The 13,632-nt window shown below is 33.9% G+C and overlaps 2 protein-coding genes across 8 annotated transcripts in view; both read right to left on the bottom strand.

Annotated features, from left to right (window-relative positions):
• LOC136040389 (BTB/POZ domain-containing protein 6-like) overlaps positions 1-13,632 on the bottom strand; it is a 396,184-nt gene that overhangs the window by 244,460 nt on the left and 138,092 nt on the right. The window lies entirely within an intron of this gene.
• The window catches only part of LOC136040386 (zinc finger protein 3 homolog), a 108,681-nt gene that overhangs the window by 1,427 nt on the left and 93,622 nt on the right, over positions 1-13,632 (bottom strand). For all 4 annotated transcript variants that reach the window (XM_065724645.1, XM_065724647.1, XM_065724648.1 and 1 more), the window contains 2 exons: positions 8,653-8,836; positions 7,747-7,964 (listed from right to left, as the gene is read on the bottom strand). In XM_065724645.1, coding sequence (XP_065580717.1) covers positions 7,747-7,964; positions 8,653-8,836 — 402 coding nt within the window. The remainder of the gene's footprint in view (positions 1-7,746; positions 7,965-8,652; positions 8,837-13,632) is intronic.

The following is a 13,632-nucleotide window of genomic DNA, read 5'->3' as shown; positions in this document are numbered from 1 at the left end:
CCCCCAGTCAAAGTTTGAACGGTCAAAGTTTGAAAATTGCAGCCCCTCCCACGGGGACTGTGGGGGAGTAAGTAGTCCCCAAAGACATAGTTATTAGGTATTTGGACTATGGTGAATAGAATGGCTATCTCAGAATTTTGATCCGGTGACTTTGGGAAAAAATGAACGTGAGAGGGGATGTAGGTGCCCTCCAATTTTTTGGTCACTTAAAAAGGGCACTGGAACCTTTAATTTCCGTTAGAATGAGTCCTCTCGTGACTTTCTAGGACCACTTAGTCGATACGAAAACCCCTGGAAAAAAAAACACAAAAAAAACAAAAAAAAAAACAAATAAACACGCATCCGTCATCTGTCTTCTGACACAAAATGCGAAATTCCACATTTTGTAGATAGGAGCTTGAAACTTCTACATCAGGGTTCTCTGATACCCTGAATCTGATGGTGTAATTTTCGTTCAGATTGTATTACTTTTGGGGGGTGTTTCCCCCTATTTTCAAAATAAGGGAAATTTTCTCAGGCTCGTAACGTTTGATGGGTAAGACTAAACTTTATGTACATTATATATTTAAAATTAGCATTAAAACGTGATTCTTTTGATATAACTTATTGGTAACAAAATTCCATTTTTTAGAGTTTCGGTTACTATCGAGCCGGGTCGCTCCTTACTACAGTTCGTTAACACGAACTGTTTGATAGTTAGTTAAAATAATTAATGCAAAATTTTGGTATAGGTAGATGATGGATAAGCTCCTTAGTTCAAATATTCTGCTTTATTTTAAGTGGTTTCAAGTTAAGCATTTTCATCTTTTCATTTCAGAATTCGAACCTCAAATTACGAGCATAGATAGATAGATAGATAAGTGTATTTCAAAAGCCTAAGGGCCATATACACACAATAATATAAATAAATAACACACAAGCAAGAAAATTAAACAACAGTACAAATTACAAGCACGCACAGAAACAGAATACAGCGCGAAAATATCTAAACTAACGGCAAAATAAGTTAATCATAAAAACTTTTCTTCTTACTAAGGATTAACGGACTTTTCCCCTTTATTAATAATATTTTCACTCTTAACAACCTATTCTAAAAATATTGCCAAAGACCCCCACGCTTAATTGGTCGTCCCATAAATCTTCCGCTTTCCCGATTGAAAGAGAGAGAAAAAAAGAAGAGAAAAAGAAATTCTTGTGTTTTCTATCATATAACGGGAAAGAGAGAGCACTTCCAATCTTGATGGGAAAAAGTTGACTCTCAACTAGGATTCAACGGAGGAAATTTAGTGTAATTCTATTCCGGGAACGTGGAGAGAAGAAAGGATTTGCTTAGGAAATTCTCCAGATCTAGGCCTCAAATTATTAAGACTCGCTGTCTTTGTGACTTATAATAATAATTCATATTGTGTCTTATAATAATAATTAATAATAAATTATTCCAGAAAAATACTCTTATTTTTTCAGGTATATTAATCAGGTATATGCTACTTTGTTCCTATTACCGGTAGCACTAGCCTCCTAATAGAACATGATTTATTATGAATTAAAATAGCAAATTGCTTTATATTATATACAGTATCAAATTAGATTGGGTCAGGAACTATTTCAGTCTCATTTCGCAACTGATCAAATTGTTTGGAGGTCCTAGGAAATTTTTAGAAAATAAGAGTATTCACTTTTTAAATCATTGACATAGAAATTAAAATAAGGTTAGCTATAGGCAACGACAGACACAGACAAAGAGACGGCAAGTGTCAAAATATATGAGCAACAAACATAAGAGCGACAACAATAGCTGGAAAAATGCCAAGAAATAACGTCACAGCTGGAAGGTAGGTAATTATTGGTCGGACCACGGAATCAGTGATATCTGGGGCATAATCATTATTGAACTACAATATTAAGACAGACAAAATATAAGAAGTTAATGAGGAATTTTTTTAGGACAGTGATCAAAATACAATTCAAGCGAAAATTTCGGCTATATGACTAGCAACCATCTTCACCAAAATATAATGCAAAGACTAAACAAAGAAACAAATAAGAATCTAACTCACTCAAAACTCTTTGGTACAAATAATGATGCACTGATAAAGTTTGCTGAAGCCTAACAAAAAAAAGTTATTGATTCATGACATATAATTTTGTTAAAGGTTTGAATAATTCCTTATTGCAGTGTTAACTTTTTGGCCACTAGGTTTGTATGTAATTTGGATAAAGAATCATTTTGATTGGCTACTGATATATTAAACTTGCGTACATATGGTTAAGTGTTTACTCACCCAAGTCTCTATTCAACGATGTACTATTTTATGAATTTAAGATAACTTTAGTTGCTTCACGGACAGTTTTTTTTCCACTGAATTTCCTCAAAAAATACCTAGTGACACGGATCTTCAAAAATGCGATTGCTTAGAGCTGAATCAAAATATATTGAGTAACTATCAGAATTCAATACTTTTTTTTATACTTTCCTTGTGTTTATACAGCTATTAGTCGCAAAAGGATAAAGAGCTTAAAAGGATAAAAATAAAGACAAAAGACACGAAAGTCCAAACCAGCGGTGCTGATCTCCATTTCATGGCCCTTGAGCCAGAAAATGCAATGGGGGGTTGGGGGCCAACCTACCTGAGCTTTCGCACACCCTTCCTATTTACCTTCCCAGATTTCTCCAGGAACCCATTTAGAACTGGGTCAACTCTAGCTAGGATTGCAGAGTTACGCCACTTACCCCCGTTCCAAACCAAATAACCAGTGACACCAGGACTTGAACCCCTGTCCTCACGGACAAAGGATTTCAAGTCATACAACCAAAATATACCTAACTTACAAATTAACTTACGTAAGGAACGTCTATATTTGTGTATTTTTATCACGTATATGAGGGGGTTTGCCCCTTCGTCAATACCTTGCTCTTTATGCTAAAGATTGAATTTTGTCCAAATTCTTCAATGCTAAAGCTTGAATTTTGTCCAAATTCTTTAAGAATGACCTCTGACTCACAAAGGCCGTAGAATAAATAGTTGAAATTACTAAAAAAAACTTTAGCGTAAAGAGCGAGGTATTGTGGAGGAGACGGATATCCTTATATACGTAATAATTTCTGTTCGTTTTATGTTTTAATGCTGCTCCTTACTTCCAGCTGAAAAACTTTTTTAAAATTAGTTTTCACATTGTTTTTTTTAATATTGCTAGAAAATCCTGCGCCCCCTTGATGTAAATTCTCTTCCCTCATGATAAATTCCTCCATGGAAAGATCCTCCCATCTAACCCCATCCATCCGACACCCCCCAACACGAAAAAGTCCCCCTGAAAACGTCTGTACACTTCCCAATAACCATTACTATATGTAAACAATGGTCAAAGCTTTTAACTTGCAGCCCCTCCCCCGAGGACTGTGGGGGATTAAGTCGTCCCAAAAGACATAATTATTAAGTTTTGCAACTATGCTGAACAAAATTGCTATCTCAAAATTTTGATCCGGTGACTTTGGGGGGAAAATGAGCGTGCGAGGGGGCGTAGGTGGAATCAAATTTTTTGATCATTTAAACAGGGTACTAGAACTTTTGATTTCTGTTAGAATGAGCCCTCTCACGACATTCTAAGACCACTGGGTCGATACGATCATCCCTGGGAAAAAAAAAACAACAAGAAAAAAAAAAAAAAATAAACAAGCATCCGTGATATGTATTCTGGCAAAAAATATAAAATTCTACATTTTTGTAAATAGGAGCTTGAAACTTCTACAGTAAGGTTCTCTGATACACTGAATCTAATGGTGGGATTTTCGTTAAGATTCTGTGACTTTTAGGGGGTGTTTCCCCTATTTTCTAAAACGAGGCAAATTTTCTCATGCTCTTAACTTTTGATGTGTAAGACTAATCTTGAAGTAAGACTGATATATTTCAAATCAGCATCAAAATGCGATTCTTTTAATGTAACTATTGGTTTCAAAATTCCATTTTTTAGAGTTTCGGTTACTATTGAGCCGGTTTGCTCTTTGCTCCTTGTCGTCACGAGCTTTTTGAAAGATTCGCAAACACGAAGAATACTGACAGATTTTGAAGGGAGTAAAGTAATTATTCCATTCATACTATTTAGAAGACCTAGGGTGTTCACAAATCCAATTCTCACATCATTCGGGATCGGTGTATTAGCAACATCATGCAAGCATGAATAACAAGCTGGTGGAGAATTATTTACAAGTGCATTATCATAGAAAGGATTCGCAAAGAGAAGCAAAATTAAGTGGCCTCGCCTCAACAGACATCAATCCGTCATTCCCAGGCACGCCCAAATGATTACCAATCATATAAACATACTATCATTGCATCCCGCCCTGTGCAGCTGAACCACAAAACCCGGAATATTGGATCTCCAAATACTGAGTACTGATAATAACAAAAAAGCACATATGATTATGTTTCTTTATTAAGTGTTTTAGTGTTACGTAAAAACAATAGGAAATTCTACACACTGTTTATCAAGATCTAAGCATACTTAATACGTTTCCATAAAATTAAAAGAAAATAAATAAATTCTTAGCAAACTGAAAGTAAAAATATTAAAACAAAAAACAGTAAAATCACATAAGGTATTTGAATGGAGTTATTGCCCCCTTCAGCCGTCCACTTGCGACCTTCTAAATATATGCTAACATATGCTAAATTGGCGACTACAATTGAAAGATCTATTAAGCATTTAAGTATATAAAGTTCCCAACAAAAAGGCTAAAAATCCGTTTTATTCATTAAAGCACTAGCAACGCTTGAACCTCCCAAGTGCAGGGTTGACGATATACCATCCTCTCATTCAGGGTTATTTTTGATTTTCTCAGGTTTTAACATAGCTCTTTACTTGCATTGGATTTTTTTTATTAAATTTTATGTTTGGGCATTAAGATAAAGGAGACACGTACATTTCTTAATAACTTTTAAATCTCTACGCTTTAATGAACGACGAATAATAAAGTCTAAATAACAAACAAAGTCAGAATATCTGACAAATTTTTGCAATAATAAAACAATTTTTTACTAAAATAGACAACAAACTCGAAGACAAAACCAAAACTAGTAAGAATTTTACACAAATTTAACTTAAAAAGATAAAACTATAAAAAACAGTTTGCCGCAAGGAAGAAGCAATACACGATTCAGCTATGCCAATAAAAAGCAACGAGAAGCCGTATGATTCAGATCTGGGTTTCAGCTGTAGCTGGCAACCTAACAAGAGACGATCATGTCCAATACTGAAAAATACAATAGCCCATAACTCCTGGACATAGTGTGAGATCAAAACAAGAAGTACACCATTAGAACCCCCTTGTTTGAAACCCCTATACAGGAAACCTCCCGACAATTGGGTTGAATAGCGAAGAAAATCTATTGGCTTGAAAAGCATGATAAGTTACTTGAACTACGATATCTGTATAAACACCATCTTTTTTTCCGTCTGTTCCGCTTACATAGCGGAGCACAAGAACATCATAGAAAGCTCTTTAATGGCCCGTTTTAAAGGAAGTTGGCATATCTAGTGCCTTTTGTAATAGAAAAAATTTTTTTTAACGTAGAATAAATTCTTTACAAAAAACTGCATTTTTCGTGAGCAAGATTGATGAATGACGTCATAATCGCAGGTTGCTATATTAAAAGACGACCATTACGATAACAAACCATTGCATATATTAAACTCAGTTAGCAGGCTGATTCTTTGAGGTTGGTCTCTTACTATTCCAAAGAAGAAAAAATCATAGGCTTTTTGCTGTTTGTAATCAGGGTTTAAATAAATGATTATAGTTCTTCATAAATAGTGTTTATGTAAATTTATCACGATTGTATTGCATAAAGGATCGGAATAGAAGGATGACAGATTACCAAAGATTGGTTCTTTCGGTCAACCGTCTAATCTATCTATATAAAATAAGTTGTTTGTGTGTTGTGTATTGACTGACGTCATGCATGTTTGTCGACTGAAGTCATTATAAGGATTGAGCATTATGCCGTCATGAAGTTGTTTGTCGACTGACGAAATTACAGACCGGGACACCGGAACACAAATGACGACCGGGACACCGGGACACAGGGAATATAAATGACGACCGGGACACTCAAAGAGAAATTACAAACTGGGACACCGGGACACAGGGAATATAAATGACGATCGGGACAGAGGGATACAACTACAACGGGGACGCCGGGAGGCACAGGGGGGATATATAAATGACAACCGGGACACAGGAAATGTTCGATTAGCAATCACCATCAACAAAGCTCAAGGGCAATCATTAGAATAATGAGGTATAGATCTGAATACGGATTGTTTTCCCCATGTACAACCGGGACACAAATGCCGACCGGGACACAGGGAATATAAATGACGACCGGGACACTCAAAGAGAAATTACAGACCGGGACACCGAGACACAAATAACGATCAGGACACAGGGAATATAAATGACGACCGGGACGCTCAAAGAGAAATTACAGACTGGGACACCGGGACACAAATGACGACCGGGACACAGGGAATATAAATGACGACCGGGACACAGGGACACAACTACAACGGGGACGCCGGGGGGCACAGAGAGGATATATAAATGACGACGGGGATTCAGGGAATGTTCGATTAGCAATCACCATCAACAAAGCTCAAGGACAATCATTAGAATAATGAGGTATAGATCTGAATACGGATTGTTTTTCCCATGGACAATTATATGTTGCATGTTCAAGAGTCGGTAAACCTGACAATCTATTTATATGCACAGACAATGGGACAGCGAAGAATGTTGTATATACGCAAGTTTTACGGAGTTAAGAACATATATATATATATCTATCTATATTCACAGGTGGGACACAGGGACACAACTACAATGGCGCCTAACTAATATGGCACGTAACGACTTACGCACGCGGGGGGGCTAAGCGCCACCCCAACAGCTAGTGCTGAATAGAAATCAGATTGCTATCGGTTGGATTCGAAGGATGACTTAAAGAAAGATTCAAGGGAAATTGAAACTTCATGGGAGGGTGTAAAGAGAGAGGCTTTATATAGATCTTTATGAAGCAAGAGCTTGCGTAACTGTGTTAGTCTTGGTAATAGACCAAGAACAAGTGACGTTGTGACAACTAAATATAAAAGAACACTGGAAAAAAGTGAAAATATAGCAGAGAATACAAGACAGTATTCAAATTCATATCTGCACAAGAAGGAAGAGGAAGGAAGTGAATTCTCCCCATGGGACGAAAAATTCAGCATATAAGTCCATCTATTGCATGGTTTGACTTATTCCTTCACAGAGAATGCAACTAAGTTCCAAGCCTAAGGCATAGACTAATATGGTCTACAGTTTCACTTCATAAAACGAGGATAACCAATTACTAATGTATTACGTAGGAATTTTCAAAGACCACACTGGCTTTCTATGACAAACTAAGAAACGTTCAATAGGGATAAATCCTTTTATCAGACAGCAAAAACAGTTATAAAATCTCTGGATATTTCGATCATAAGCACAGTGACGTGATGTCACCACAAAGTGTATGTAATATCTAGAGATTTACAATTGTTTTCACTGTCTAATAAAAGGATTCGTCCAGATTGAACTTTTACTTGTTCGACTAATAGACGAGATTTTCACATGCAATGTTATTCGGATATTCTGATGAAAGATGTTAACAGCCATCACGATCTTTAGTCATTGTTGTAAAAAAACGAAATAATAAGATAAAAATGCTTTACTTTTAGCAGAACAAGACTGACAAATGTTTTTGAACATCTAGTACATTCAAATGGCGCACCACCAACAGGAACATGTTCCACCCTCAGCCAGTGTTCCTTTAAACGTTCTTTTCCGGAAAAAGAAAGACCACAGAATGGACACGAATGAGTCTGCTCTCCACTGTGCCTCATCAGATGCCTTAAAAATTTACTCCTGCATCCGTGTTTGTAACGGCACCCTAAGAAAAAGTTATACAAAGAAAATCAAATCAAAAAAAATTAGAAAGATAAGTCTTAGCACTAAAATTACTAAAAGGCAACTTAATAAGAGTTTCAGGTACGGTTCTTAAGCATATGCGGTATTCACTAGAGCGACTATATGTAAGGCGAGAGAGAGAGGGAGAAAAACAGAGAGAGAGAAGAGAGAGAGGGAGAGAAAGAAAGAGCGAGAGCGAGAGCGAGAGAGAGAGAGAGAGAGAGAGAGAGAGAGAGAGAGAGAGAGAGAGAGAGAAAGAGAGAGATAAGTCTTAGAAAGATAAGTCTTAGCACTAAAATTACTAGAAGGCAACTTAATAAGAGTTTCAGGTACGGTTCTTAAGCATAGGCGATATTAACTAGAGCGACTATATGTAAGGCGAGAGAGAGATCTAGAAAAATAAAGAGAGAGAGAGAAAGAAAGAAAGAAGGAGAGAGCGAGAGAGAAAGAGAGAGGGAGAGAGGGGAGAGAGAGAGAGAGAGAGAGAGAGAGAGAGAGAGAGAGAGAGAGAGAGAGAGAGAGAGAGAGAGAGAGAGAGAGAGAGAGAGAGAGAGAGAGAGAGAGAACTGTATATTTGCTCTCGGGTAAGAAAATTGATCCAGAAGCATCAATTCAATAAAAACAAAACTAAAAAATATAAAACCAAACTTGAAAAATAAAGTATAGGTTACCTTTCCACTCGCAGGTTTCTGATTCACTGTAATTTATATGGCCACGGACATGCCAATAAAACAACTGAGGGTCGTTAAATTTTAAACCACATTTGGCCCAATCACAGAAGAACTCGTTTGGCAAAATTGGTATTTCATTTGTGGAAAAAGGGTCCTTACATCCGGGCTGAAAACCTGGATCTCTCTAAAAAAAAAAGAGAGCAAAATATGCTAAAATAATATACATTATCGAAAATCCCTAGACTTGTGGAAGAATGTGGGGCGCTAAATACCTGCGCGGCTATTGGTCATCAAGTAAAAAGTAGCCCCTTAAAGGCCAGACAAGACTTTCTTCAACCGACCGATTCAATAAACGTCCTCGTATCGCTCTTGTTTTTCTTCCTCTTTTTACTGTGGGTAAATGCGACACTCGGGTTATCTATATTCTCCATTGTACAATACCTGAAACTAGGGATGTAACAAGGTTCTATCGTTATGGACTACTTCCTCCTTTGATATCTTTATAATTATTTTTTTTTTACAATTCTCTTAGGACTACTATTTTAGAATGGCTAAGGAAATTAGCATTGCACTTCTCGAAACCTTCTGGAATCTAACCATTGTGACTGCGATTCTCACTGAATTTCATTCAAAATGGATTGAACGGTCGAACGACTTTTCGTGCAGTATTTTTATTGCATGATTTAATTCATTCCAGACCATATGACAGTTGTAACTTGTGAAAATCTAAACGCATCTTCCTCCTCACCTTATATAGTATGGCTGAGCTATTCCAATGTATTTTTGCACAAATTGAGGTAGTTTTCATTGTTCGTTCGCAGGAATGCAGATTGAAGCAAAGCAAAAAACTCACTCACCATGCGGTGTTAGATAGCAGTGAAAAATTTGCTTCATTCTTCAAATCTACTGTGATTATATGACGAGTCAAAGTCGCTGTTGATCACGTGGAACCTGATAAAGAATCACTACTCTATGAAGCCACAACATCTGAGACCGCTACAAAAAACTTATTCCTTGAACGCGTATAAAGATTAGGTTACGGGACTCAGATTTAGCATTTACAACAGAGAAGCTACAAGTTTATTTCTTACAGCAGTTGAGCAACAAGACACACGTAATTCAATTAATACTGAAGCCAAGGAGGGCTGATAATTAGTATTACTTTATGAATACAGGTTTTTAAATAAAGCGTTTCGACTAAAAGTAAAGAGGAAACTTAAGAATTAAAACGACAAAGAACTAGCTTGCATAGGATATCTAAACGGATAAAATTTCTATTCGCGAAAATATGAAACCGAAAACGAACAAAAACAATATTGAATGATTAGGCAAACTTATAGCTACTACTAAGAACTAACCGCAGCACCAGTCCCTCTGAAACCCTCTTTCCTTGCGACATCTGCTTTTGGTTTAGCCCTAGACGGTTGGCCAAAAAGGACAATCTTTGGCAGTCTATCATCCTTCATTCGGAGAATGGAGAAAGGTCATAGCCATTTCAGCCTTTCTTTCATTATGGCTTGAACCACACCTTTTCTACAGCTTACTGTCTCAAATACGGTCATCAGTCGGGTACCCAGAAATATCAGTAGACAATTTTAAGCAACAACAAACACTTACTGAAAGAGTATTTTTAAAACAACAAAATTGAAAGAATTGTTCCAAATGTTTTATGTTGACGACTTGTATAGTGAATATATAATTATTATAGTGTAATTTGTACTTCACTACAATGAAAATAAATAGCTTAAATTAAAAGTTTAAATTAGCCAGTTTATTTTCTTTACATCGAAAAGACTATACCTATATGTATATATATATATATATATATATATATATATATATATATATATATATATATATATATATATATATATATATATATATATATTACTATATATAAAATATATAAATTAACTAATTTACTATACATAATATATATATATATATATATATATATATATATATATATATATATATATATATAGTAAATATATTACTATATATAAAATATATAAATTAACTAATTTACTATATATAATATATATAATACTAATTTAATATATAAATTAGCAATATATTAAATATATATTGCTAATATAGTAAATATATTACTGCATATAAATATATATATATATATATATATTACTGCATATAAATAAATAAATATATATATATATATATATATATATATATATATATATATATATATATATATATATATATATATATATATATATATATATCATGAAAAGAGAAATCACCAATGCTACAGCACAAACACAAAAAAAAAAAAAAAAAAAAAAAAAAAAAAAAAAAAAAAAGGAGACAGAAGGAGAAAAGGAAGACTGTTTTCCTAAATTAGTGATTAATATAGACCAGCACTTGAATGAGGCCTTAACCCTACTCATCCATACAATCACATAGGTCAAACAGCATAGCCACACACAATCAACCATAAAGAATAATCCATGGACAGGCAGTCATGTCGTCAATAAGTATAAGTCGTCATTTACCAAACCATAGAAAAAATAATATAGACAAATAATTCAGAGGCAACACCCAACATAAGGGCTCATCAGGAGAATACACTGGCCTATATAGGGTTTCGCCACTCTAAATTCTCTACCCAGCACAGTGTTGTGGCTACCACAGAATATCCATGGCATCCCCGCGTCAGGTATCACCCCCAAAATACATGTCTATGAAAAAAAAACAGCAAATGTAAAACAACCAAGTAAAACCAAAACAAGCTTATCCTGTTAATATATCCCTCCCTTTAGCAACAATAAGTAAACTAAATATTATAAATTTTACCAAATCACAAATATTAACACATTGCAAAAAACCTGAATGAACTAAACAATTATATAATTCATCTTTACCATGTGGCTAATTTTTTTAAAAATTCCGCTCAAATAGAAACACAATTCAAAATAAATGGCGCTGTGACAACATTTCTCGAACCTCCGAAATTAGTCAAAAATTTCTTTAAGTATTTCTAGATAATTCTTTTGATATTTATTTAAAAGTTCGTTATAATGAAAACTAAATTTTTTAAATTGCCATGTTAATTTATTTGCAGAAAAACCTCTTGATATCAATTTTTGGCTTAAGATTTTACATCTATTTTTAAAATCAATATAATTACTACAAATCCTTGCATAACGAAGTAACTGTGAGAAAAACGCTGAATATGTGATATTTGAGTGTATATTACTTTCAGGGAATGGGAAACTAATCACTTCAAAATCAAAATCATCCGTTTTATTATACATTTTAAAACTTAATTTATTATTATCACAAATATTAATATTTAAATCTAAGAAATGATCTTCATGACCAGCGCCATGACTAGGCTCAAGAATAAGCTCTGATGGATATATATTTTTAGAAATATCAATGAAATCCTTACAATTTAAGACCAAAATATCATCTAAATATCTTTTATTATTTGACAAAGCATGTTTTAAATTAATTGGATTATTCTTATCCATCATATATTTATATTCTAGTTGACTTAAAAACAAGTCAGCTATAAATGGGCTGGCATTCCCCCCCATGGGAATTCCCATAATTTGCTTGTACAAATCACCCCCAAATCTTATATAAGTATTGTATAAAACGAATTCCAATAACTCAAAAATCATATCCAAGCTGTAACATCTCAAGTTAACTGTAGTATTAAAGCAGTTTGTCCATATGGCTTTTTTATTATAACTGTCTATTTTTAAGAACCTTTTACTAGATAAGAGGAAAGATTTCTTTATAACAGTTTTTAAATTATCTAACACTAAATTGAGTGATAAATTAGTATACATTGTCGCAAAATCGAAAGACTCAATTCTTTTAGCTGAAACCATTGTTAAAGAATCTATCACCTGCAGTGAATTATTAACACTCCAATATGGATTAAAATTCGAAAATTTTTTAATACCAGAACAATAGGTTTTAAGTTTATTTACAATTTCCTTTAAAATTAAAGAGAGGTCAGTAGCAGCAATGCGGGTTGGACATTTAGCTGCTCCAGCAATAAACCGTGGTTTAGGGGGATTCTTATGAAATTTTACAGTCCAATATAGGAAAGGGAACTTTTTATCATTGTCATTTATTTTAATATTAAAATTTTTAAAAAGTATTTCTTCAGTCTTTTCAATTAAATTCTCATCCTCTATATTTACCTTTTCATAAACATTAGTTTCATAAACATATATATATATATATATATATATATATATATATATATATATATATATATATATATATATATATATATATATATATATATATATTACTGCATATAAATACACTTAATTTTGGTGGTTTTGAATTTTTAATCTGTTTTCACTTATTCTGTAATCTTTAATGTTGACATACGTGGTATGTATCAACTGCCTGAGAAATTTTTAAATACTCTTTTTGCTGAAAATTTATTTAAGGTTATTTACATTTGGCCTCTATATTGCAATACTAGGCTCAGACTTATGAACATCATTTTTGAAAAGCCTTAGCCTACATACCAATTCAATAAAAATCAAAAAACATTTCTCAAATATGTGCTTAGTGTCTTGTGCTTTAGAGCAATTATTCATACCGCAATCTTAATAATTTTTAACTATTGCATTTCAATTGGTGAGGGTGACCTATCCAGAGCCCAACATTTGATTCTCCAATGCTGCAGATTGAAAGTCTTGCATGACTCAGATTCCAGAATGCGTGAAAACACCACTATTAGTGAAATATGTGCATGGCTTACTTTGATTTCGGAAGTAGGTCAGATATTTCAATAGTAATATTTAAAGTTAAAACAGTCAATACGGTGGGAGACAAACACCAACTGTGAAAACATGCTGAGTATCTGATAATTTAGGACAGCCATAATGTAATCTAACAGATTTTAAAGATTATGAATTATTCATTATTTTTTTCAACAAAAAATATAGAAAAAATAATAATAGACATTTCCCATTAACAAATATAAAA

This window comes from Artemia franciscana, chromosome 20 (assembly GCF_032884065.1).
Source record: "Artemia franciscana chromosome 20, ASM3288406v1, whole genome shotgun sequence".
Lineage (NCBI taxonomy): Eukaryota > Metazoa > Arthropoda > Branchiopoda > Anostraca > Artemiidae > Artemia > Artemia franciscana.
The sequence above is the reverse complement of the archived record's forward strand: the minus strand, read 5'-3'. Positions and strand labels throughout refer to the sequence as shown.